The sequence below is a fragment of the Microcaecilia unicolor genome, chromosome 1 (genome assembly GCF_901765095.1).
Source record: "Microcaecilia unicolor chromosome 1, aMicUni1.1, whole genome shotgun sequence".
Taxonomy (NCBI): domain Eukaryota; kingdom Metazoa; phylum Chordata; class Amphibia; order Gymnophiona; family Siphonopidae; genus Microcaecilia; species Microcaecilia unicolor.
The window spans coordinates 748,583,870-748,607,181 of NC_044031.1; the positions used below are offsets into that span (position 1 = coordinate 748,583,870).

Here is a 23,312-nt window from a genome sequence, read left to right on the forward strand (position 1 = left end):
TACAACTTGAAAAGGCAGTGAATGGGATTCTTAACCTGTATTGAAAATTTAACTAGCCCAGTGTTTTGTTGCTAAAGATCAGGGGAGTCAAACTATTTTTCCAGTCTCTGGCTCGCACGTTTCCTGTTTCAATATTTGAAGGGAATTTACTAACTTTGTGACACACTTTTATATATAATTTTTTTCTTTAAATCTATTAAAATAAATATAGTAATAATAATTTTAAATGGAAAATGCAGGTAATTGTATGAAAACTATCATTTTACTCTTCTGAAGATTGCTTTGGTCTATGAGCTACAAGAAATGTATTTCTGAAAAGCGTCTTTTTCAGAGCTTTCTGAATTTTAACAATCATCTTACATTCTCAATGTGAAAGTACAGAAGCTCTTTTATTGTGTTGTAGTTTCTTAAATTGTCTGAAACATGTAAGGAATGTTGAATTGTCTCATTGAATGAAATGAAATATAAATAATATATATGGTTACAACTTGGCAGTGCCTTTTTAGCATTATTGACATTATTTTTAGTAATGTGCACCTTTTATAACTTGGCAGACTGGATGACCCATTTGGTCTTCATCTGCTGTCATATGTTTCTATAACTTTATCAGATGAATGATTGGTCAAAAGTAGCCATCTTTTATAACTTGGCAGACTGGGCGACCCATTTGGTCTTCATCTGCTGTCATATGTTTCTATAACTTTATCAGATGAATGATTGGTCAAAAGTAGCCATCTTTCTGTATTCTCAATGACATCTCTTAAGTTAGTCCTCTGCTGCTTTGTGTAGTTTACATGAGCCACTGTTCTATGGTTGATGTCTGTCTGTGTGTGTGGTAGCCATGCTTGAATGGTGTATTGGTCCTAAATATTCTTTGTATTTGATAATTTAATTATGTTGACTGACTTCCCATTTTAGTTTGAAATGGCTAAATAAAATCTAGCTTACATCTTTAAATTCTAGATGGCAAAATTGATTAAACATCTTGTTTCAGGAATAAGTTTGTTTATAATTAACCTTACATCATAATAGTACACCTTGCCATTGGCAATCTACCACGTAGCGCAATGACCTATGTAAGAATTATCTCGATTGAAGATGGATTAGCTTTCAGAACCTTAATTTTGGTGTGCCACCTAGTGATGGCGGTCAGTCATGATTTTCTTTTATGAATTTGGAATGGTTTTATATATCTGTTTCTCAAATTTTGGTGACTTAAGTTAAAATGAGCTCATTTGATGATTACTCTCATCCACAGTTGAAATAAGGTTAGGTATAGAGAGCATTGTTTAATACCGAAATATTCTATGGAAAAGTAGTATTAAGGGGGAAAATTATAATCAATGAGGGTAACTATTAAGATGTATTTGTATTGTTATCCCCAGTTATTAGTAAATAGATCACATTGCATAAAATGGGATCTGTGCAAAAATAGCATGAGTTAGTAAAATAACATCTTAATGGTAGCCCACATTGATAACTATGTCTCTAAATGTGATGGAAGTGTGGTCCATCAAAGTATTAATCTGAAGTCACTTTTCCCAGTATGATTGGTGCTATTGTCAGTGTTCAGACATACATAGCTCTGAAAAGTTCATTGCTTTGAGCTTAGAACTTCTTAATTTTTCCCTTAATTGGCTGACAAATAGTTAATTTAAAATACTAACAAATATTACGTTATACCAACAGTGTATATAAAAGATATTAAAGTTTTGGAAAGAGAGTGTAATGTCTTCTATAGGACACTAGGGAGGCGCTGTTGAGAACTTTATTTTGTTATGTTTTAAAACTCATTGGACAAACAATTCTTGCCATTTGGTCTGTAGAACTTTTAAACACAATGAGAGAAATACAAATTTGATATTTTTAAAATACTTAAATGAACAGAACCCCTCCCTCTAAACTGTTCTGGGTGACACTGGGAACTCTTTGAGTTGAGCCCAGGCACTAGTATTCCTTCAAAATGGCTTTCTTGGACACCACTTCCTGTCCAGGGAGGAAGTAATTAAACCTAAGGACTGCAGTACTTAGCAAATCTTTTGAAAACAAAGGAAACAAGCTCTAGGCATGTCTGAGAGGCATGGGGTTAAGGTCCCCCCACCCCCAGGTGTGAAGTGCCCAGAAAAGGGCATGGGGTTTGGGGAAGGGGCCCCCTTTAAATGGAGCCTCTCATTTAGTGTATGGATGTTGAAATGAAGGGGTGGGTCTATGGTGCATCACCTGAGTTCTGGGGTAAATGTAGAGAGTGTCAATCAAAGGCAGAGCTCTCAGAGCCGGGAAGGAGCTCTAGATGGCGGCTGTGCCTTAGAGAGCGCACCGAGCTTCCCTGGCTTCTCCTAACACTTGGGCGCAACTTTCCGCAACTTTCCGGCAGCCCTGGGGGCCCACTCGGCCCCCCTCCCACCGCAGGGACCTCCCGGAGGGCCCTGGCTTGTGAATTTGCTGGGGAAGGAAGGGTTTTTGGGTCCGTTTTGGTTGCTGGTTGGGAGGAAGAAGCAGTGGAGAGGGAACCCGGGTCGTTGTTTTTCTTCCAGCTAGAAGCCATGGCGTACCTCCATTTTTGTTTGCTATCCTAATGAGGCTATTTTTTTTTTTTCGCCGGACACTTTTTTCGTTTATTTATTTTCTATTCACTTTTTCATTCTTTCAGGTTTCTTTTCGTAGCTATTTGCATCTTGTGAGGGAGGAAAACGATTTTTAACGTTTTTTTCTTCGTAATTTTGATACGGCTTTTATTTTTTTCTTTCTCCGATACCGAAAGTCAGAGTGATTTCGGTCTGGCTGTACATGAATCAGGTATGGATATAAGCATTTAATTGTTGATATTGAATAGATTTGCTGATTTTTTTTCCCTTTATTTCTATTTGAACTGTTTGTTTTTCCGATGACGCAACAAGATAAGAGATTTATTAGTGCACCGTCTTACTTTGAGAAAGTTTTACATCGAACTGGGGGAAGGATGTTTGTTGTGATCGGATTTACCTGTGTTTATAAAACAAAACAAAAAAAATCTAACATTTTATCTTTTCCGTGTTAGGCAATGTTGCTTTGTTCTTAATATCCTTGCAGCGTCAGGACTCGCTGTCCCTTTCAGCTAAAGCAAATCATAGGAGCTTGGGACCTTACCTTTCTTTCAACTTTGACAGTAAATACCTGGATGCAGGACATCAAAGCCAAGTAGAATCCTCGAACAATTAATAGATTAAAAGATGATGAAAAATACAGACAAAACACCAGAAGAGGACTGTTCAGTCCACAGTAATGCTTCGAGGTACGATTTTTTTCAACTTTTGTTCCTTTCATCTTTTTTTTTCTCTTACTACATCTGATTGTTTATCTTTTAACAGGAAAGGGCAACCCCCCCTCTGCATTTGATCATAAAGCAATTTAAACCTTTTCTTTCTAGCAGTGACCTTGAGATTCTTCATCTGCCACACCCAAAATTTTGATCGCAATTCTCTGAAAGTTGGGATGTGACTTTAAGGCCCATGGAAGGAGGCAAAATGTATCCCTCTTTGCCCAGGCAAAAAACCTTCAGTGAAAGCTGTGAGAGTTTTCAGCATTAGGTTTTAAGGCATTTTTTAGCCTTTTCGTGCTGTAGAAAAATGACCTTGTTGGTTTACCCTTTGCTGCATTGCACCATTTTAAATAGACACATTTTGGTTTTTTTTTTTTTCCCTAGCAAAAATGTGAAAACTTCCCAAGTTTTTAAGTGAGGGCCATAAGCCTAGTCGTAGTGTAGTATTTCAAACGTATACTATAAGAATTATAATGAAATAGAAAATATTTTGTGGGAACCCAGTAGGCAAACTGTCTGACAAACTCTGTAGGCTTTATAATTTATTTGACCTTTTAATGTGCAATGCTGTACATAATTTTATTTTAATTATAATTTTGTCTCACGTTTAAGAGTCAATACAGAGATGCTGGACTACAGTGCTTTCAGTTTTTGAACTAAATCTCGATTTTCACTATTTAGCTTCTGGGTTGTTGTGGGTTTTTTTTTTTTTTGCGTTTTTCTTGTTTTGATAATTGGTAGTTGATTAAGGCCAGTGTTTTTTGTGTGTGTGTTTTACATATGTGAGGATGGAAAATGGATTTTAACATGTTTTCAAATAAGAATTTTCCTATTTAAACTTCGAATATTTGTAGTGAATAAAATAAGTAATACAAATTGGCTGCTTCTGGCATATAAGGAATTTAATGGAAAAAAAACGTTAGGTTACTTCTGTACATATTTAAATCAATTCCATATTCTTTCAGCCCCTAAGAAATATTTTAGCAATGCCTGTACTTTTATATTACCCTGTGCTTTGCCTTTTTTTTCTGTTTTAAGCTTGAATCGTCATTTTTACATGTTACTAACGTTTTATAAAACAACTTTGTCCATTAATAAGTTAGCAGGGGTCAGAATTTTTTTTTTTAAATGCAATTGCTGCTAATGGGAATAACACTTTTTTTTTTATAATGCACTATTTGGACATCATCAAATCATCATTCTTTAAAGGACAATTGCTCAAATGTTATCAAATGTTCATAACGTGATCCAACTCGGTATTTGTGACATGAAGGTGCAAATTGGTAGTGATTCAGGAAGAGGACTTCAGTCACAAAGCTCATGTAAAAATAAAAAATGTATAGTATATGTTTTCACGATATATGGAAGACTTAAAAGTGAATTCAGCATGCATTTGTAGTTAGTTCTAAAGTTTAGATGCATAGATTAGATTTGCAGATCTCTTTAAAGCATTTGTTTATATTATGGTTTATAGGATGTTGTGATATCGAGGTATACTGAATGTTCTAAAATTTCATATTTATGCAAAACCTCAATTTATTTTCCTTGAGGTGCCAGACTTTCATAGTCTCGAGTTTTATTTTTGTAAACAAAATGCCACTTGCTTAGCATGACTGATCAAGCCATACAGACCACCTGTTCAGGGACTACTTTTCTGGTGGTAGTATTTTAATTTTTCAAGTCTGACTTTATGCTCCACCCATAATTTGTGTGAAAAAAAATCCTGTGATATGCTTCCTGTCAGTAGCAATTATGTTTTAACTGTGGAATAGAGGGCAGATTTTGTAAATGTCTTGCTTTCTGTGAGTTCAGTTGTCAGAATTTATACTTTCTGTGCTTGTTAAACATTTCATCAGATTTATACTTACAATTATGTATAATGTACCCTAACTCTCATTTGCTGCATTTTTGATGGTGCTAGTAGACTGGTGCCATGAATGGTTTGGTGAACTTTTTATTTAAACTGGTAATACTAAATTGATCAACTTGTGAGAGATCTAGATAATGTAGAATTTATGGCTGCTACTTGCTCAGTTTTGTCGTACTGCTCCCTTCCAGAATTAAGTCTCTAAAATGAGACTGGAGAAACAACCTTTCCACTTAAATGTGACATTTGAAACAATTGAGATGGGAAATAACCTTTTTGGTATTAGTTTAAATGACTGAAAATAGAATTGGATTATGTATATAGACGTGGATGAATGCTTACACATCTAGTCCAACATTTTAAAATTTTACACTATAATTGTTTAGGTTGCCTGCTTGGTGAGCTGCTCAATTTACTATGGCCCCTATGCTAATGTCCAGGAAGAGGCCAGAGCTGACAGGTGTTTATTTTTATTTTTTTTAGTCTTGGGTCAGCTATAATATATGTTGCAGAGTTCCTTTTGCTTTATGTGCTGAATTTTCATTTTCTATTCCAATGAATTGACCCGCCTCATTATGTGGACTTTTACATTTATACTGTTTGGGTTCAGTATAAGCTGAACCTGGATTGAAATTCCCTGATCATTTTTTAGTTCTAGTTTTCAAATGCGTGGAGATAATCAGCGGTTTAGTGCTATGGATTTATGTGGTTTCTTAAGAGCCCATACAAATTGAGCACAGTTTGCTACATGAAGCATTACTTGCCACGTTTGCCATTCAGCGCAGTTAGTAAACTAGGTCTTTTGCGCCCCTTTTGTGTATTCTAAATTGATTTCCTTTAAGGTCTTTCACTTCAGAATCTCATAGGGCTTTCTACATAACTGTTTGCAAGCATTGGTTCGTAAGGGAGCAACCTCTTTTTCGGTACTGTGCACTTACTAGAAACTGTACCGAGTGTGCGGCAGCCATTTTATGAAAATGCTGTTCCATATAAATACCATTTAAAGATGCTCAAAAACAAAGACTTTGTAGACACAGTAGTGTAAAACTTCTACTACAGCGCAGCGGGCTAGCTTCTGGTTTCCCGCTTTAATCGAAGAAAGAGGGGCTCTGCTCATAGGGTAAAAACATTTAGAAACGGGAATTTGGTGCAGGTCCAGTTTAGACACAAAATGGCTTTTCCTTTGTGCCGCATAGCAAGACATACTGCATTGCACTGTGTACTCTCTCTGAAAGCAGCAGGAAGTTGGTGATGGGGAGTTCAAAGGGCACCTTGTGTTGGCTCTGCGCTGCAATTGGCTCAAAGCAAGCCTCGTAACGGGAGAGTCAGCAGCGCGGGGGGCGGGGCCTTGCGTTGACGTCAGCTTATGCCGCGCCTTTCTGGCGAGCGATGCAGATTGTTCCTGTCATCCAGCCGAAGGGAAAGCTGTATCGTACGTTCACGGAGAGAACAGTATAGATCCAAGCAGCCCCTTTAAAAACAAAACGAAAAAAAATCTCGCAAGCGCATTATTCAGCCCTTCCCTCAGAAACGATGCGCTTTGTTTAATTTTTTTGTGAATTTTATCTTTTAGACCCATCTTACAGCGTGCAAGCTGTTAACAGTGTAATTAGCTTAAAGGCATTTATGATTTATTCCTGAATGTTGCATAGTTTCAAAATTATTAACCATGTATTACGTTGTCATTAGAAGCTTCTGCATTTTTTTTACAGTACCTAGTGGTAAATCTTGAACGCTCCTCCTAACTAGTGTGTGTATATATATATGTATATGTATGTGTGTATATATATATATATATATATCACACACACCACTTTTTGTACGAAGTGGTGGTTATTTAAAGTGTGGTGTGCAAAAATATTTGACAGCTTTCCGGTGGAGAGAGATCCTGAAAGAAAGTTCATCAGGTGATTAACCAGCCTAAAAAACACATCCTGTGGGGTGTGTTTGTACTGGTTGCTGGTCTGCTCTTTGTGTGTGGGAGGGGGGGGGGGATTGTCCAAATACAGTGTATTGTAAATGGAGCATTCAACAGTTTTAAACTCTTCAGTAGCACTGAATGAAATGTACTTTTTATTCCTCATTAATTTGCATACCCCCTATGAAGTGTTACCATTTAAACATTTAATCTGATGTGCTTTTTTATTAGCAAAATATTAAGTATAGCTTCAGAAGTCATTTGCTTGTCTTTTTTATTTTTTATTTTATTTTAAACTGAAACCATATTAAAGGACTTCAGTTATGTTGAGCAATAAATAAAGGCTGTGTCTCCTGACAAGTTTTTGCTGTGTGTGTTAAATTTCGGGTAAAACGCGCGGATCCAAACTGCACTGCCTTAAAAATCTTTGTGATCCACGTTTTACCCGAACTATATATATATATATATATATATATATATATAATATGAGTGTTTTCCACAATAAATGCTTAATAATGGTGGAAGACTTTAATTGTATGCTACAAGGCTATAATTAATGCCATGCAGAGGAAGCAGACCTGTTACAGCAGGTTTATGTTCAAAACGTTCTGAACTTACTGCACTGTTTGCAGCCTTTAATTCTTGTTTTAATAGAGGAAATCCCTAAACATTTTTGCTATGACTGCTCGTTTTGTTCAATAAAACTTTGTGTGAAATATGATTTGCTTCCTAATTTGTTGTCCCTCAAATCTTTGTTATGCCAGGGTAACATGTACATTTATATACAGTCTGGATACAGAAGTAGGTTACTAAGGCTGCAAGTCCTGTTCTCATATATTCCAATGACTTGATGCTGTTCTTGGAAACACACAGCTCAGCCTTCTGTGTCATGCAGATTCAAGTCTTTTCCCCATTCAACAAGTCTCTTGTGGGATGATGCAGGCCAGGTTCTACAGCAGAACAAGTTTCCCCCACAGTGTTTTTTTTCTTTATCTTGCTTTTTTTGAGCATTGCTAATTGAGAATATTAATTTTTAATTTGTGACTGTACTGTCAGCCTGAGTAAGAGGTTAAGTGGGGGAGGGGGGACTTAACTTGGGCTACTGTTAACCTGACTGTGTTTTTTAACAGTAGCCCACATTGATAACACCCCCCTCCCCTCCCATGGCTAAATTTTCTACAGTTGGATAGCCGTTAAAAATCAGAACACTGTTTTTTTTTTTTGTGTGTGTTCCTTATCAACCCTTCCCCCCTCTTTGCTTCTGGATAAAGATTAAGCACATTAGTGATTTTTTAACAGATAAAATACAATTTTCAGGAATCTGATTGGTTTTAGAACTGTGTAACATGCCTCCTTCTCCCAACTTTAATGTAATCACTATTCAGTGATCTCTTTTTAAGAGCAGGGCATTTCAGGGCCGCAAAACCTAAATAAAATCTACCATCTTGCAGTAACAGTTTGATCTTGTATTTACAATGAATGAATGCTTAAAGCACATTCTTAATACAAAGAAAATTAAGGGTATACAAAGTTTTTACTCTGTGCTCAAACCGGTACAGTTTGAGGAGGAGTTTGTATGTCTATCTGAATTTTTAACACGTGCAACCTGGTAATATGCATAGATATCTTACCATTTTGAACCCGTAGACTGGTGTACTAGTCAACTCTAAAATGAAGTAAAAAAAAAAAAAAAAAAAGCACTTAGGTAAGACATAAAAAAGAATTTGCTAATGGAACAAGGTAAGTGTAAAAAAAAAAGAAAAAAAAATCACAATTTCCACTACACAAGGGTAAATGTACAATTGCTAGACTACCGTGACGCATGGAATTGTAACATAAGGTGCATTTATAATATAACACATTTATATTAATTTTGTTTAACTTGCACATACTTTGATGTGATGTTAAAAGTGCCTTCCAGGATGTGCTATTCCTATGTGTAGATGCTTAGCTGTATTGTCCACAGTCGGGGCTGTGGAGTCAGGAGTTGGTTAAAAAAAAGTACTAACGCTCTAGCTTCAAATTAAAAACTTAAAAAATTAAAATGGTAAATTCATCATTTTATACTTTAGATCCAGAACAAAAAATATATCAAGTTATACTTACCAGTGCTGCAGATCAGAACGAAAAAAATGTAAAGCCTAATATCAAGAGTTTGACAGAATAAAAATAGGAGTCAGTTGAAGATTTGGTGTACTGACTAGAGAATGACATGGTTACCATTGCTGTGGTAAATCCACAGTAATGGCAACACTAAAATTTACCATAGATGGGTGAACAAAACATTCCTCCTCCCCTTCCTGCACAGGAACGGTAATAAAAAACAAAAAACAACAACAAAAAAACCCTTTGTTTTTGTGGTTAAAACAAAAACGCCTTTCCTCCCTGTGGGTGTCACTTAAGTCTTCCTGCAGCAGGCAACAATTCACACAGGCTTGTCTCCATGACCTTCCTCCTGCCTTATCCTGCCCTCTCTACTGCAACTTCTGTTTAATGTCAAAACAGGACACGGTAGAAGGAAGGCCACGGAGCCAACCTATGGGAATTGCTGCAGGAAAATGTGACATGCATGAGAAGGAGGGTGGGAAGAGAGAGGTGCTGGCTGGACCCATGGGAGGGAAAGGAGAGAGGTGTTGTCTGGACCCAGGGGAGGAGGAAAGGGGGCTGGAGGGAAAGTAGAGAGATGTCAGACCAAGGGGATGAAGAAAGAGGGAGCCAAATACTGAACCCACAGTGGGAAAGGGAAAGAGGGCAGGCAGGTGAGCCAGTGGGGGAAGAGGGAGAGAAGTTGGTTTCAGAGGAGAGAGAGACATTGGTGTGGAAGAGGGAGTGGGGTTGCAGAGGAGAGAGACATTGGTATGGAAGAAGGAAGAAGCTAGATATAGGGAGGTAACGGAGGAGAAATGATGTGCATGGGGTTGGTCACAAGGACAAAGGGGAGACGCTGTGTGGGGGTGGTATATGGATACAGAGGGGCAGTGGCAGACACCGAAGAGAGATATCGGACACAGGGAGAGGATAGGGAGATAGAGAGTTGATGATGGATGCAGGGATATGAACGTAGTGTAGATACTGGACAGGGAAGTATAGGGACACAAGGGAGATAGTGAACGTGAGGGACAATTTTGACACGGAAATGGAAGATGGATGTTGGACATGGAGAGAGAAGAGATATCAAATGGACAGGAGAACCTGGTGAGTGAGTTAAGAGAAGACGGGAAAGTGGAAACTAGAACATGATTTTAAAAATAAAATTACCATTTTATTTTCTATTTTGTGATTAGAGTTTGTCAGATTTGAAATGTACATCTTGCCAGAACTATATAGCTGGGGCTCAGGGCAGAAATTTGGGAGGGGACCCCAAAGCCCACTACTAGGCTGTACTTGAGCTTCCAGAAGGCTTTGGGCTCTCCCAGGTCAGGGGCCAAGGGCAGTTGCCCTGGTCGAACTTGCCTAACATCATCCCTGGTATGTGTCATCCTTATATTTTGTCAGAAAATTTATCAAACCAGTTCTTTCAATACCACATCCGTGGGGACAGAACAGCATTCCAGCACACACAAAAGTGGAGGAAAAAAAACACCTTAATTGAGCCACCCAGCCAACCACACTTATAAGGCGTGGGCACAGCTCATCATCATAGGCACAAAATGACTTTTCAACTGTCCAACAGAGTCACAAACACCATGTGTATAGTCACAGGAAATAGAAATTGTCAGTCACTGATCTAACTTGATCATAACATGTTGCTTGCATAATACTCATCTGTTTATCTTCAGTAAGAGGCAAACCAGCATGTCCATAAATACCATGTACCAACAGGGATTCCCCTTTTCGCTGAAGCTGCATCAGGGGCCAGATAGCTTGTGTGAACTCTTTATATCTGCAACACACCAGTTTTCATGTTAAGTGGTCTAAGATGTCATACAAGAAATTGATATGGTAGCTAGGTATTTAATTTTAGCCACTGTACTTAAATATAAACAACACTAAGGTAGGGCAAATTGCTATCAATACAAGTAGTAAAATGCATAAAAGCATCCCATCCTTGGTTGTCTCAGCCATATGAATCTGTAGCAATGGGTTGTGTCCGTTTTCCTGACAGCAGATGGGTAGAGAACAGTTTTCCAGTGACATCACTGGATGTAGGCTGGTGGTGTGCTGGAACTTTCCAGTATTTCTCTGTCTCTGGTAGATTGTAAGGTGGTTTTTAGGCTGGTGCTGGTCCTGGGCCTAATTCTCCAGGGCACAGGCTTTCTGGCCTGCTGTGGTTGTATCAAGGGAAGGAACAAGGCCATTACGCTCATCAGCCGGGGCCAGTTGAGTGAGGACTTAGAGCTGAGTGGCTTTAGGTTTGGGGCCCTTGCTTATAAGGGGTGTAGTTCTCCCTTCCTCCCTAAATGCACCCTGTAGTTTGCTGTGTTACCCTCCTGGGCCTAGTTCTCCAGGGCACAGTCTTTCTGGCTTACTGCTGAGGTTGAATCAAGGGCAGGAACAATCCATTATACTCATTAGCCGGGGCTGTTTGAGTGCAGAGTTGCAGCTGGGTGGCTTTAGGTTGGGGGCCTATAGGGGTGTACTCCCTCCCTCCCTAGATGCACCCTGTAGTTTACTCCTGTTGAAAATAGTAAAAAAAAAAAAAAAGCCTGTTTTAAGGCTTTGGGGAAAAGGAGAAATAGCACAGTGCTAAGCGACCTTGAGAGCCTGGGGGAACTGGGGGGGGGGGGGGGGGGGGAGGCTGCAGTTAGGCAGGCTGACCACGTGGACAGTGTTTGGGAACGGGCAGTGTGGTACAGTTGCTGGTTCCCTTTGCTCAGCTTGTGATGGGCTACTTCCCTTGTTAAAAACAGTACTAAGGATGTGGAGGAGACAAATTCCCTTGGGACCTGTGGCACCAATGAAGTTGGAGGGAACGGCAGCCACCGTCTCTTCAGCTTCTCCGCTTTGTCCTATCTGTTTTTGCTGCATGAGAAGGTGCAGCAGTCCATGGGGGAGGGGCCCCTCCTGCAAAATGACTCCAGAATGGTGTTCTACTTGTGAAGGAGGCCCTTGTGTGTGGTGCTGCTGCTTTTGTGCGATTGTGGGGGCTCAGCCCTCCCCTTAGAGACAGTGGAGATATAAGGGCCCTCAATGGGAAGGGGGATTTGCACCCAGTAGGCTGAAGTGGCTATGAGCCGGACTGAGCCTAAGGGACAATCCTTGGGGACATAAGACAGCCTGGATTCTGCCTCTCTAGATGATTTTTATCATCGGTTGTGGGTTCAGATTCTGAGCTACCTCAGGTGGAGGAGGCGACACACTCTTTAACATTTGATTGTTTAGTAAGGAAGAGCTTCCTAGCCTAAATGCCATTAGGGAGGTGTTCTGTCTCCATGATGGAACTGCATGAATGCAACTACCCCAAGGCTTTTCTCTCCACATAGCACTCACATGCGTGATACTGGAGTGGAAGTACCTGGAGGGGACCTTTAGGGGAAGATGCTGAATTTCTCTGCATCTATGGTCCGTCTAGTTTCCTCAGACAGTATGTGAACCTGGTGTGTCAACTAGCAGGTCCACCCTGAACCTATCCAGGCAGTAGGCTCTCTGTTGTTGTTTGTTTTTTTTAGATGGGGGAGATACAGATCCCTTTTTGGCTTATTTGGTCTTTGAGAGGTGGCGTGTCATAAAATGAGGCCTTTCAGCTGTGGTCATGTTCCACCCTACCAACCTGCTGGCTTATGTTGAGGTCTGAAGGGTTTTTGGGTGCTCATGTGCTGTGTGTGCATAAGGGCGCAGATCTCTGCTTTGCTGAATTTCCTGCGGGAGGGATTTCAGCAGAGACTGGCTTTCAGGTGGCTGTGCTAGGTTGCCTTTCATTGGTTGCAAACCTAGATGTTGAACATTTTCTAAATAGGGTGCAATGTCTGCAACAACCCCTCCCCCCCTCAATACATTCTTCACTGTTCTCATGGGATTTGAACCTTGAGCCGAATGATCTGGCAGGCCTGCCCTTTGAGCAATTATGGGTGGCGGTCTTGAAGGATCTTTCCACTAAAGACCGGTCTTTCTGGTTGCCATTGCTTCAGTGTGTAGGGTCTTGGAATCACAGGTTTTATTTTGTAGAGAACCATTACCTTCTTCCTCAGACAAGGCTGTTTCTACACTGCCCAGGCCTTTCCGCTGAAGATTTTCTCCATTCCATGTTAATAAGATATTCTTTTCCTGCGTTTTGAGGTATGAGGAACAGATGCAGTCTAGAAAGCTCCACAAGCTGATGTGCATAGGGTATTAGCATCACTTGCTGCTGGTGACTTAACAAATTTCATCTCTTATTATTTCTGTGTACTGTCTTATGGGTACACAAGGATCTGGTGGCTTCTAGCGCTACTATACAGTCCTGGATCAAAGTGGCTATTCAGGGGGAGTACATCAGAACAAATATGCTCTGAAAGGGCCTTAGGGCCCTACCTGTGTGCAGGCGGCCTTGTGGGTGGAGGCCCATGCAATTTTGCCGAAGATATTTGCAAGGCGGCAAATTGGTCGTCTCTTTACTTCTTTGTGAAGCTTTACAGAATTGATGTTGAGACCGCTCTGGTCTTTGGGAGGGCAGTGATTCTGGGAGCCTTTTTTCTCCCCTCCCAGTGTGTCTGCTTAGGTATATTCCATTTGATAGTCATACTTTATTACATATGTATCCCACATTTTCCCACCATATGGCAGGTTCAGTGTGGCTTATATTCTCCGAGGACAAGCAGGCTGCTTGTTCTCACATATGGGTGACATCCATGGCAGCCCCTCCGATCGGAGATCTTCACTAGCAAAAGCGTGCTCATGCACAGTGCGCATGTGCGACCGTCTTCCCGCCCGAACACGAGCATGCTCGTCAGTCTTCTTTTTTTCTGCGGCTCAGGACGGCTGGTTTTCGGTCGGCCTGTGCCCTGAAGAGACCCTCGCGCATTTCGCCGCGTTCTTCCGTTCGGAAGTCTTTGTGATTTTTCTCCGTCGCGTTGTTTGTGTATTTAAAAAAAAAAAAAAAAAAGCCTTATTTTCGAGTTTTTCCTGTTAAGTTTCCTTTCGCTTTCAAGAGCAGCCCTTTTGGCCGCCCATACGGGTTTTTTTCCCTACTTTTTTGGTGCCATTGCCATCACGAATTTTGACCGCTGGCGTGATTTTTCCGCCCATGGCATTGAAGCCTCCCAGCGGCTTCAAAAAGTGCACCCAGTGCAGCTGGGCTATCTCACTCACTGATAGGCATCGTCCTCAGGCCTGCACTCTGTCTTCTGTTGAAGAAGAGAACTCAGGTAGCGAGATTGGCCCAGTGGAACATTTTGTTTGGGGCCTCGTCTGGTGTATCGACGTCTACAATACTGAGGTCATCGGCTGGTGCATCGACGTCTGCGGTACCAAGGTCATCGACCGGTGCTTCAACGTCTATGGTACCGGGATCATCGTTGGTACTGATGTCGTTGGAGGGTGCCGCCTCTTCAGGAGCGCAGGTGAGGGCTGTCCGTGCCCCTGCTGGTGGCAGTGAGCCCTCGAGTAGGTCTCCGCCTGCCTCGAGGGCTCCTGCGGTACAGGCCCTCTGGGATCGACCTTCTTCGGACCCGGCCCCGAGGAGGCGTTTGGATTCGACGTCCTCCTCTTTGGTACCGGGAGGTTCCGGTGACCTGCTTCGTGCGAAGGCAAAGAAGCATCGGCACCGGTCACCTTCCAGACGTGGTACCGAGAGCTCTGGGTCGCCGAGGGAATCGGTACCCGCTAAGCATCGACGCAGGGAGGGACTGCTCGCCCTCCATTCAGGGGGTGTCGATGCGCTCTACTATGGACAGCCCGGTACCGCCTCCACGCCCCGGACAGATTCTGAGCTCGTTGCCCGGTGCCGGACTCTTTGCCTTCCTCGGCAGCCGCTCTGAACGAGTGCCTCGCGGCCATACTTCCAGGGATCCTGGAGGAGCTGTTGCGGCCTTCTCCGGTACTGGGGGTGCTTGCGCCGCCGGTGCCGTCGAGTGAGGCGACGGCTAGCTCTTTGCCTGTGGTGAGGTCTCCAGTACCGGTACCACTTGCGGTACCTGCATCGGCTACCTCCCAGGCTGACTCCCCGATGACATTGATGGAGGGAGCTTCATCGCCGCCGGCACGGGAGTCTTCCTCTCGACGTTCCCACCGTGGCCATGTTTCCACGGAGTCGAGGTGGGCATGGCTTTGGACAGAAGTTCATGAACTGGTGTCCGATACCGATGGTGAGGCCTAGTGGGAGGCAGAGGAAGACACTAGATATTTCTCTGACGAGTCTGACGGTCTTCCTTCTGATGCCACTCCCTCTCCTGAAAGACAGCTTTCTCCTCCCGAGAGTATTTTTTGCGGCCTTTGTCCGAGAAATGTCTACGGCCATTCCCTTCCCTGTGGTTACGGAGGATGAGCCAAGGGCTGAAATGTTTGAGCTTTTGGACTATCCTTCGCCACCTAAGGAATCGTCTACAGTACCCATGCATCATGTGTTCAAAAAGACATTGCTAGCGAACTGGGTGAAACCGCTAACTAATCCCCACATTCTCAAGAAGATCGAGTCCCAGTATCGGATCCATGGGGACCCAGAGTTGATGCGGACTAAGTTGCCTCACGACTCTGTGGTGGTGGATCTGGCCCTTAAGGTCAAGAGTTCTAGGGAGTATGCTTCGGCGCCCCCATGCAGAGACCCTAAAACCTTGGATTCTTTTGGGAGGAAAGCCTACCATTCTTCAATGCTCATCTCCAAAATCCAATCGTATCAGCTCTACACGAGCATTCATTTGTGGAACAATATGCGGCAGTTGGCGGACTTGGTGGACAAGCTCCCTTTTGAGCAAGCCAAGCCTTTTCAGTAGGTGGTTAGGCAGCTGAAGGCGTGTCGTAAATTCCTGGCCAGGGGTGTTTACGATACTTTTGATATCACATCCAGGGCCGCTGCTCAAGGTGTGGTGATGCGCAGACTCTCATGGCTGTGTGCCTCCGACCTGGAGAATAGAGTCCAGCAGCGGATTGTGGATTCTCCTTGCCAGGGGGATAATATTTTTGGAGAAAAGGTCGAACAGGTGGTAGAGCAACTCCACCAGTGGGACACTGCTGTCGACAAATTCTCCCGCCGGACGCCTTCAGCATCTACCTCAACTGGTAGAAGTTTTTATGGGGGAAGGAGGACTGTTCCCTATTTGAGTAAGCGTAGGTACAATCCTCCCTCTTGCCAGCCTGCTGCCCAGGCAAAACCCCAGCGCGCTCGTTCCCGTCAACAGCGTGCGCCTCAACAGGCCCCTGCAGCTCCTCAGCAAAAGCAAAGGACGGGCTTTTGACTGGCTCCAGCAGAGCATAGCCAAAATCAGTGCCGGACGATTTACCGGTTGGGGGGAGGTTAAAATTTTTTCACCAAAGGTGGCCTCTCATAACCTCCGACCAGTGGGTTCTTCAAATAGTCCGGCTAGGATACTCCCTTCAATTTGGTCTCAAAGCCTTCAAATTACCCGCCGGGAGCTCAGTCCTTCAGCTTCCAGCACAAGCAGGTACTTGCAGAGGAACTCTCCGCCCTTCTCAGCGCCAATGCGGTCGAGCCCGTGCCACCGGGGCAAGAAGGGCTGGGATTCTATTCCAGGTACTTCCTTGTGGAAAAGAAAACGGGGGATGCGTCCCATCCTAGACCTAAGGGCCCTGAACAGATATCTGGGCCGAGAAAAGTTCAGGATGCTTTCCCTGGGCACCCTTCTTCCCATGATTCAGGCAAACGATTGGCTATGCTCTCTGGACTTAAAGGATGCTTACACTCGTATCCCGATACTGCCAGCTCACAGACAATATCTTCGATTCCGTCTGGGAACACGGCATTTTCAGTACTGTGTGCTACCCTTTGGTCTCGCCTCCGCGCCCAGGGTGTTCACGAAATGCCTGGCTGTCGTAGCGGCGTCTCTACGCAGACTGGGAGAGCACGTGTTCCCTTATCTCGATGATTGGCTGGTGAAGGACACCTCGGAGGCAGGAGCTCTACAGTCCATGCAGATGATTATTCAAGTCCTGGAACTGCTAGGGTTTGTGATAAATTATCCAAAGTCCCACCTTCTTCCAGTTCAGAAACTCGAATTCTCAGACGGCTCGTGCCTACCTTCCGGAAGCAAGGGCCGACAACCTTGTCTCTCGTTTCCTGGGTGCAGGCGTCTCAGCAGATCACAGCTCGGCAGATGTTGAGATTGCTCGGCCATATGGCCTCCACAGTGCATGTGACTCCCATGGCTTGCCTTCATATGAGATCAGCTCAATGGATCCTAGCTTCCCAGTGGTACCAGGCTGCTGGGGATCTAGAGGATGTAGTACGACTGTCCACGAGTTTTCTTCAATCCCTGCATTGGTGGACAATTCGGTCCAGTCTGACTCTGGGACGCCCCTTCCAAATTCCTCAGCCACAAAAAGTGCTGACCATGGATGCGTCTTTCCTGGGGTGGGGGAGCTCATGTCGATGGGCTTCACACCCAAGGGAGTTGGTCCCTCCAGGAACAAGGTCTACAGATCAATCTCCTGGCGTTGCGAGAGGTCTGGAATGCTCTAAAGGCATTCAGGGATCGGCTGTTGCAACAAATTATTCAAATTCAGACAGACAATCAGGTTGCCATGTATTACATCAACAAGCAGGGGGGCACTGGATCTCGTCCACTGTGTCAGGAGGCCGTCATAATGTGGCTTTGAGCTCGCCGGTATGGCATGTTTCTCCAAGCCACATATCTGGCAGGCGTAAACAGTCTGGCCGACAGGTTGAGCAGGATCATGCAACCTCACGAGTGGTCGCTCAATTCCAGAGTGGTATGCCAGATCTTCCAAGCATGGGGCACCCCCTTGATGGATCTTTATGCTACTCGAGCCAATCACAAAGTCCCTCAGTTCTGTTCCAGACTTCAGGCCCACTGCAGGCTAGCGTTGGATGCCTTTCTCCTGGATTGGAGGGAGGGCCTCCTGTATGCTTATCCTCCCATACCTTTGGTGGGGAAGACTTTGTTGAAACTCAAGCAAGATCGAGGCACCATGATTCTGATCGCTCCCTTTTGGCCGTGTGAGATCTGGTTCCCTCTTGTTCTGGAGTTGTCCTCCGAAGAACCGTGGAGATTGAAGTGTTTTCCGACCCTCATTACTCAGAATGAGAAGGCGCTTCTGCATCCCAACCTCCGGTCCCTGGCTCTCACGGCCTGGATGTTGAGAGCGTAGATTTTGCCTCCTTGGGTCTGAGTCTCCCGAGTCTTGCTTCCAGGAAAGATTCCACTAAGAAGAGTTACTTCTTTTTATGGCGGAGGTTTGCCGTCTGGTGTGACAGCAAGGCCCTAGATCCTCGGATGCTTGAATACCTTCTCCACTTGTTGGAGTCTGATCTTAAAACCAACTCTGTAAGGGTTCATCTTATTGTGATTAGTGCATACCATTACCATGTGGAAGGTAAGCCGATCTCGGGACACCTTTTAGTTCACTTCATGAGAGGTTTGCTTTTGTCAAAGCCCCCTATCAAACCTCCTACAGTGTCATGGGATCTCAATGTCGTTCTCACCCAGCTGATGAAACCTCCTTTTGAGCCACTGGATTCCTGCCATCTGAAGTACTTGACCTGGAAGGTCATTTTCTTGGTGGCAGTCACTTCAGCTCGTAGAGTCAGTGAGCTGCAAGCCTTGGTAGCTCTAGCTCCTTATAGTAAATTTCATCATAACAGAAGGTCCTCCGCACTCACCCTAAGTTATTGCCGAAGGTGGTGTCGGAGTTCCATCCGAACCAGTCAGTTGTCCTGCCAACATTCTTTCCCCGTCCTCATACCTGCCCTGCTGAACGTCAGCTGCACACATTGGACTGCAAGCGAGCATTGGCCTTCTACTTGGAGTGGACACAGCCCCTCAGACAGTCCGCCCAAATGTTTGTTTCTTTTGATCCCAACAGAAGGGGAGTGGCTGTCGGGAAATGCACCATCTCAAATTGGCTAGCAGATTGCATCTCCTTCGCTTACGCCCAGGCTGGGCTGACTCTTGATGGTCATGTCACTGCTCATAGTGTTAGAGCCATGGCTGCGTCAGTGGCCCACTTGAAGTCAGCCACTAGAGATTTGCAAGGCTGCGACGTGGTCATCTGTCCACACATTCACATCACATTACTGCCTTCAGCAGGATAACTGATGCGACAGTCGGTTCGGGCAGTCAGTGCTACAGAATCTGTTCAGGGTTTAGAATCCAACTCCATCCCTGCTAGGCCCATTTTTATTCTGTTCCAGGCTGCACTCTCAGTTAGTTGGATAAGTTTAGGCCAATCTCAGTTATGTCCTCGCCGTTGCGAGGCCCAATTGATCATGTTTTTTTTTTTTTGAGTGAGCCTGGGGCTAGGGATACCCATATGTGAGAACAAGCAGCCTGCTTGTCCTCGGAGAAAGCGAAAGCTACATACCTGTAGAAGGTATTCTCCGAGGACAGCAGGCTGATTGTTCTCACCAACCCGCCCGCCTCCCCTTTGGAGTTGTGTACCTATAAAGGAGAGGCTGGTGGCATGTGAAGATTTGTATTGGGGTAGTGAAGGGTTAGGTAGGTTCTTGCTGTTCTCATCGCGTTTCTTAATGGTAGATCGATGAGTTCCGTCATGTAATCTGGTGCGAGTCCGTAGATGATTCTGTGGACTATTGCGTAACATTCAAAATATGCACAAGTGTTAATAGGGAGCCAATGTAAGCTTCTTAGGAGGGGTTTTGCGCTTTCAAAGTATGTTTTTCCGAAGATGTCTGGCAGCTGTGTTTTGTGCCGTCTGTAGTTTTCTTATGATTTGATCTTTGTAGCCTGCGTAATACTATTGCAGTAGCCTACATGGGTTAGTACCATGGTTTGGATCATGCTGCGGAATGAATCCCTGGGAAAGTGAGGTTTTATACGTTTGAGCTTCCGCATAGTGTGGAACAGTTTTTTTGGTTGTGTTCTTAGCTTGGCTTTCTAGCGTTAGGTTGCGGTCAATTATGCCTAAGGTTTTCAAGTGGTCTGAGATTGGGAGATGAACCCTATGCGTTTATTGCTGAGGGGGAAACATTATTGTATTGGGACGAGAGAATGAGACATTGGGTTTTCTGTCTATTGAGTTTTAACTTGAATGCCAATGCCCGGGATTCCATGATGTTCATGCTGTTTGTTATTTCCTTGGGATTTCTGTGAGGTTCTGTTTGAAGGGAATATAGATGGTGATGTCATCTGCGTAGAGAAATGGATTGAGGTCTTGTTTGGATAGAGATTTAGCCAGTGGTGTCATCATTAGGTTGAATAATATAGGTGAGAGCGGTGATCCTTGTGGAACTCCACATTCCGCTTTCCAAGGTGGAGATATATCTGAGTTTGATTTGACTTGGTATGTTCTGGATGTCAGAAATCCCTTGATCCAGAAGAGTACTTTTCCTGTAATTCCTATCTTGTCAAAGATTCTCGGTATGTGGTGGTCGACCATATTGAATGCGCTTGATAGGTCAATTTGGAGTAGGAGGATGTTTTTTTACCCCTTGGTATTTCCTGCTTGAATCTGGTCATGAGCGTTGTTAGTATTGTTTCTGTGCTGAGGTCTGAAGCCAGATTGAGATTCGTGCAGTGTGTTGAAATCAGTGAGGTATTCTGTTGTTTGGCGACTATACCTTCTGTCAATTTAGTTGTTTAGGGGTATGGATGCTATCGGTCTATAATTCGAGGTGTCTTCTACTTTTTTTGGGTGTCTTTTGGGATGGGAGTTAGTAGGATATTTCCTCTGTCCTGTGGGAATAGGCCTTTTTTGAATAGATAATTAAGGTGGTCTGTGAGTTCTGTGACGTATTGATTAGGGGGTGGGTTTCATTATATAGTTGGGGCAGGTGTCTAGTTGGCAGTGGGCAGTGGAGAATTTTCTGAGTGCATGAGCTGCTATTTTGGTGCTTAGATGAGTGAAGTTATTCCAAATATGGTCTGCCGGGTATTCCCTTGGGTTCGGATCTAGTTTGTTTTATGAAGGTTTCTGGAGTAATATTTCCCTGATGCAGATTCTTGCGTGGATTGGTAATTTTTTCTTCAAAGTATTTGGCAAGATTGCATGTGGGAGGTTTGCATTCGATGTAGTTACCGTTTTGGTGTTAAGTATGTTGTTTATTAGTTTGTATAATTTCTTTGTGTCTTTGTAATCTGTGCCTATTTGTTCTCTGTAGATATTTCTTTTAGATTGTCTTATTTTATAATTGTATTTTGTATGACTTTCTTTCCAGGCCTTTAGTGATTTTTTTTTTTTCCCAGTTTCGTTCTAATTTTCTAGTTTGCGTTTTTAGAATTTTTAGTTCTTCGTTAAACCAGAGTATTTTATTGCGATTTTGTGCTGATTTTATACGTATGGGCGCTATTTTGTTGAACATTTCATTGCATCGTTCGTCCCAAACAGTGAAGAAGTCAGTTGAATTGGTTTTTGATGCCCAGTTATCGTATATTTCTTGCCAAAATGTTTTGGGGCCTATTTTACCTCTTGTTTTATATAAGGCCCGTTGATGCGTTTGGGGAAGACCTTTCTTCCAGCATAAGGTCATAGTTAATTTAAAGTGGTCAGACCAGCTTTTCCATTGCTGTTTCATTACTGAAATGGTTTGATCACTGGATAGTTTGTTTGTTAATAGATCCAGTGCATGGCCTTTTATGTGTGTGGGGTTGACTTGTGGCCAGTGGAAGTCCCACATTTGTAAGAACTCTTTGCATTCTAGTATCATTTGAGGTTTTGTCCGCTAGGTGACGGTTTATATCTCCTATTATTATTACGTTAGGATTTGCAAGGCATGTGTTTGATATAAAGTCCATGCGAGTTGGTTGGGCATCTTTCCAATTTCCTAGTGGTCGATATAATAACGATGCAAGTCAGGTGAGCTGGGAGGGATTTGTTTTGTAACCTGATTGCGGCAATTTCAAATTGTGTTTTAGAGTCATTCCGTGTCAAGTGGACCAGGGGTCCCCACCTCACCATCTCAGATTTTGATGAAATTTGGTATATAGTTTCTTTATGTTAAAAAACTAAGCTGTGCAAAATTTTAGTTCAAAAGACTAACAATTGGAGGTTCTAGGGGACCCCTCAAGTAAAGGGTTACAAAATGTCGCCTGAGCAAAAATGACATTTTGGGACAACTTCCAGAAGCTGTAAAACTGGAAGTTTTAGTAGTACAAGGGGGATATTTGGAGAACCTGCACTACGTTTAGGGCTTAATGAACTGGCAAAACCCCATGTTCCTAGTCCTCTTACTTTTTGAATGGTTTAGGCTCAAACTTTGCCAAAAAAACGGCAAAAATCAATTTACAGCGATGTTGAGGCTGCTGTAGTTTCTAAACTAGTTGGCCTTTCAGGTTGATTTTTGGTAGGTGTACTAAATGCACGGCTGTAATGAGGCCTTCCAGTTTGCAGCACTTTCCTGGTTGAAAAATTATAAGCGTTCAAAGTTGGTATAAAAAGCATTTTTGCCCATTTTGGGCTATCTTTGATGCCATTGATCTCCAGTGGGACAGCTTTAATATTCTTTCTTTTAGCACCATTAGAGCAGATTTCCTTCTATCAGAATATGTAGTTTTCAGTTTGGAGTCTCTTCATATAAGGATTGCAAAAATGCCCTCAAATGTTTGCGGGCAGCAGCCTGTGATTTCTTCACTACACCCTTGATACAAGTGTAGTAAAAGTGATTCTTCTTTCAAAAAGCACCAATTTTTTTAAAATAAAAAACACATTATGTTATAAAACTGTATTCAAGAAAACTAAAAAAACAGGAATGTTTTTTAGGATGTGGAAGGATGAGGCCAGGTTTCATAACAGGTTTAAAGAAAACTGCAATCAGTTAGGATGACCGACTTGGCCAATTATGATTGGTGGACCCTGTTGCAAGGCGTCTGAGTGTCTGTTGCTGGTGTTTCTTCACCCTTGCTACAGTTTGACCTCTTAGTGAACTGTAGGCATCAAAGTAAGCCTAGCAACAGACACTCAGGAGCCAGGAGGTACCAGAAGCATACAATTGGGCAATGAAACAAACAATTCTGCCTTGCAACAGGGTTCACCAATCATAATTGGCCAAGTCTAACTGGCAAAAGAAGTTTTCTTTAAACATTGTTATAAAACTGTGTTCAAGTAAACTAAAAAACAGGGTGGAAACCATTGTATACATACTTCTTGTTGAAGAAACTCGCACCTGCACCGACAGGCTCATTTATATTGAATTAAATGCCACAAATGAAGATATTAATCACTTT

The 23,312-nt window shown here is 43.0% G+C and overlaps 1 protein-coding gene across 1 annotated transcript in view; it reads left to right on the forward strand.

The window, feature by feature from the left end:
- Window positions 1-643: 643 nt before the first annotated feature.
- Window positions 644-23,312, forward strand: part of CHD2 (chromodomain helicase DNA binding protein 2) — a 434,678-nt gene continuing 412,009 nt past the window's right edge. The window contains 1 exon segment of the mRNA XM_030189719.1: window positions 644-3,271. Coding sequence (XP_030045579.1) covers window positions 3,210-3,271 — 62 coding nt within the window. The 5' untranslated portion in view covers window positions 644-3,209.